The 3,254-nt window shown below is 37.7% G+C and overlaps 1 protein-coding gene across 1 annotated transcript in view; it reads right to left on the bottom strand.

Moving 5' to 3' along the window:
* Positions 1–913: 913 nt before the first annotated feature.
* LOC111875445 (phospholipid-transporting ATPase ABCA1) overlaps positions 914–3,254 on the bottom strand; it is a 70,849-nt gene continuing 68,508 nt past the window's right edge. The window contains exons 26-27 of the mRNA XM_033755826.1: positions 1,378–1,548; positions 914–1,229 (exon numbers count right to left, since the gene is read on the bottom strand). Coding sequence (XP_033611717.1) covers positions 1,137–1,229; positions 1,378–1,548 — 264 coding nt within the window. The 3' untranslated portion in view covers positions 914–1,136. The remainder of the gene's footprint in view (positions 1,230–1,377; positions 1,549–3,254) is intronic.

The raw sequence follows: 3,254 nt of genomic DNA on the forward strand, positions 1-3,254 counted from the left end.
AGCTCCATGCACCTGCCACTTAACCCCTGGTACCCACTGTATAGGAAGCTGGGTGGGGTGGGTCTTCAGTGCAATACCCTTTGTGTTAACTGATCTCAAGATTGAACTGGTGAACCAGTTATTCTGGCAGACTGTAGAGTTTTTGCACATTGTTTACACATATTTAATTTTAACTTACACATTTCAGTTAAATTTTATTCTGAAAAGATGTGAATAGGCACAAACCTGATATACTCGTATTTCCCACTCATGTTGTGATAGTAACTTACTGAATAGCACTCATTTATGTATACCTCAAAGCCTAACAAATAGCTAATATTATATTTCAGCATCCAGTTGCGTTGAAATATCACTTGTAGCCTTTTTCCGCCTATAGTGCAACTAACAAATAGCTCTTAGTCCATGATTTATTTAATCCGTCTTGCAGTGCATACACTCATTTATCTCCTTCTTTCCCTCGCACTACATGTTTCGGCATAATAATGCCATCTTCAGGTGCTTACTTGTCCACGTCAAACCAGTTCATTGCATGCCATGTTCACACATTAAAATAACTAAAATATGTATCTATCATATACATTGTCAAACGTTAAAAANAGTATAACACACGCAGTCGCAGGAGCACGACACAACAAAAGCACAACACACAAGATAGTGAAGGAGTGCTCCAACAAAGGAGAATGGGCGTGACTGACGTAGTGAGGGGCGACGTAGCGATGTGGTATCCTGAACAATTTTAATATTTTTAACGTTTGACAATGTATATGATAGATACATATTTTAGTTATTTTAATGTGTGAACATGGCATGCAATGAACTGGTTTGACGTGGACAAGTAAGCACCTGAAGATGGCATTATTATGCCGAAACATGTAGTGCGAGGGAAAGAAGGAGATAAATGAGTGTATGCACTGCAAGACGGATTAAATAAATCATGGACTTAAATCAGTGCAACAGGACGCTAAAATATAACATTAGAAATAGCTCTTACTTCATTATATCATGCTCATATACAGATCCTTAATTAAAAACAAGAGCCAAAAGTTGTACTTATATTTTTGAAAACTTCTGCTATTTTGCATGCATCATTGGGCCTTATATTTATTTATTGCACACAAAACTGTACTGTTGCAAGTCTAATCATAGTATTTGTGGGGGAGTGCACTAGAAAAGATTACACAAATGCATGTGTGCACGCACAGACATGAGGATATGATGAGTCCATTTTCCTGTGTAAAATAAGGACAGCAGGATAAAATAAAGCTTTACAAGTAGGTGAAATGAGTACAGAATATGCAGTATATAAAGACATACATGGAAATATTGTAAAGATTACTGTTGCAATGGCAGTGTTATTATAATACTTGGTTAATTTACAGAAGTGTATGGTGGTTGTGCCTTTGCAAAGGACAGGAATACTTGCTCCAGTGTTGTCTCACTGATAGTGTAATCTTCCACAACTTCGAAGTGCTGTTTCACCCTCTCCATGGTAATGAAGAGATATCTCCAAGGTGTGTTGGGGTTAGTCACATGGTAATGTAGCAAACCCTGTATAAAATACAATTATCATATTATCAAGACAACTAATAGAACTGTTTTATCATGATGGAAAAATAAGACGCTTCAGTTAGATACTATACGTGGAGTGACTATAAAATAACTGCACTGATGTTCTAAAATCTGTTACCATTTAATCACACAATGGAAATGTTATCACCTTCAAAGTGGTCCCCTCCCCGACCCCTACACAGCACCATCACCAGTGCGGTAGACTGCACTAGTGATACATACGACACACAAAACCTACGACAGATGCAATAGAGTGCAACGACGGCATTCTGATCATGAGATAGAAACTACATATTGACATGCATGGAAGCACAGTGAACAAATATACAATGCAGTGGTCTCCCCAAAAGAAAAGAAATTACCTGATGATGACCCATATGGCCAAAACATGTCATAAACTAGAAGAAATACATGACCAAAGACATTTCAGAAAATTGGATAATCACTTTTAATGTACAGAAATACATTTTTAGTGTGAGACATATTCCTAATGTCTTTTAAATTGTTGCATTATTGATGGATAGTTTCATAACAAGAATGATGCCTCAATACAACGTGATGCTAAAATACAATATAAAATATAATGAAAAACCCATGATTCATCACAAGTTATTACATTTCCTGAAGAATTTGGATCATGTTCAATGTTGTGAAGGATGTCAGCAAAAATGTTCATTCAAGTTTCCTTTTGCTCAGGAGTGAGGATTCTCAGCACCATCTTCGAGCACACTTTTCTCATGTTAAAATATTCATGTAAAATCTGTCAAACATTTTCTTTAACAATGTTTGCTAATTCAGCAGCTGCTCGAATGCTCAAGCTATGATTTTTTCAAACAATTTCACCTAATTTTCAATGTTAGCATCTGTTTCTCATGTGCAAGGCCGACTGGGACACTGATCTTCTTCGATCTCTCCCCTTCCCTCTTTAAACCTTCTGAACCATTCAAAAACTTGAGTACGAGATAGACATTCATCACCATAAACTTCCATCAACAAAATGTATGTTTCTGTAGAGGATTTTCCAAGTTTTGCGAGGAATTTCACATTGACACGTTGCTCTACTTTAACACTATATAATTCTGATGGAGCTCAGATACATGGTCTGCTTCAAACAAAGGCTGCTACGACACTGTTGGCCTATGGCTTTGGAAGTTGTTGGGTTGATGGAGTGGAGAGGAGAGGACAGGCTAATATGCAACCCTGCTGGCAAAAAAATCAGTCTGGTTATTTTATAGCCGCGCCACATAAAATATAGACAAATGCATGAGATAATATCAAAATTGATTCTATGTGAACATTTCTCAAATTTATTTACATTATAAAATTGAGTGATCAACTTCATATTCTAGCTGCTTTACCTCTTGGGACAGAGCCCCTGGTATCCATTGGATAAAAAGCAGGATGGACCCAGAACTGGTTTGGGCACAGTGATGGAGAAAAAACTTGTTCCTGTCAGAAATTGCTCACAGCCAGTCACTATATGACTGAACTAACCTGGCTCATATGTTAAACATATAATTTTTTTAATTCGCTTAATGGGGGGTGGAGTCCAACTGGGTCCACTCAGCATGGCGGCCATTGATTGGCCTATTGTAGCCTGCCCTGGGTGATTATGATGATGGAGAATTTGGTGGAATGAAGATTGGCAGGGGAAACTGAAGTACTTGGAGAAATCCCCCCCCCCC

Source organism: Cryptotermes secundus, unplaced genomic scaffold, assembly GCF_002891405.2.
Source record: "Cryptotermes secundus unplaced genomic scaffold, Csec_1.0 scaffold304, whole genome shotgun sequence".
Classification (NCBI taxonomy): domain Eukaryota; kingdom Metazoa; phylum Arthropoda; class Insecta; order Blattodea; family Kalotermitidae; genus Cryptotermes; species Cryptotermes secundus.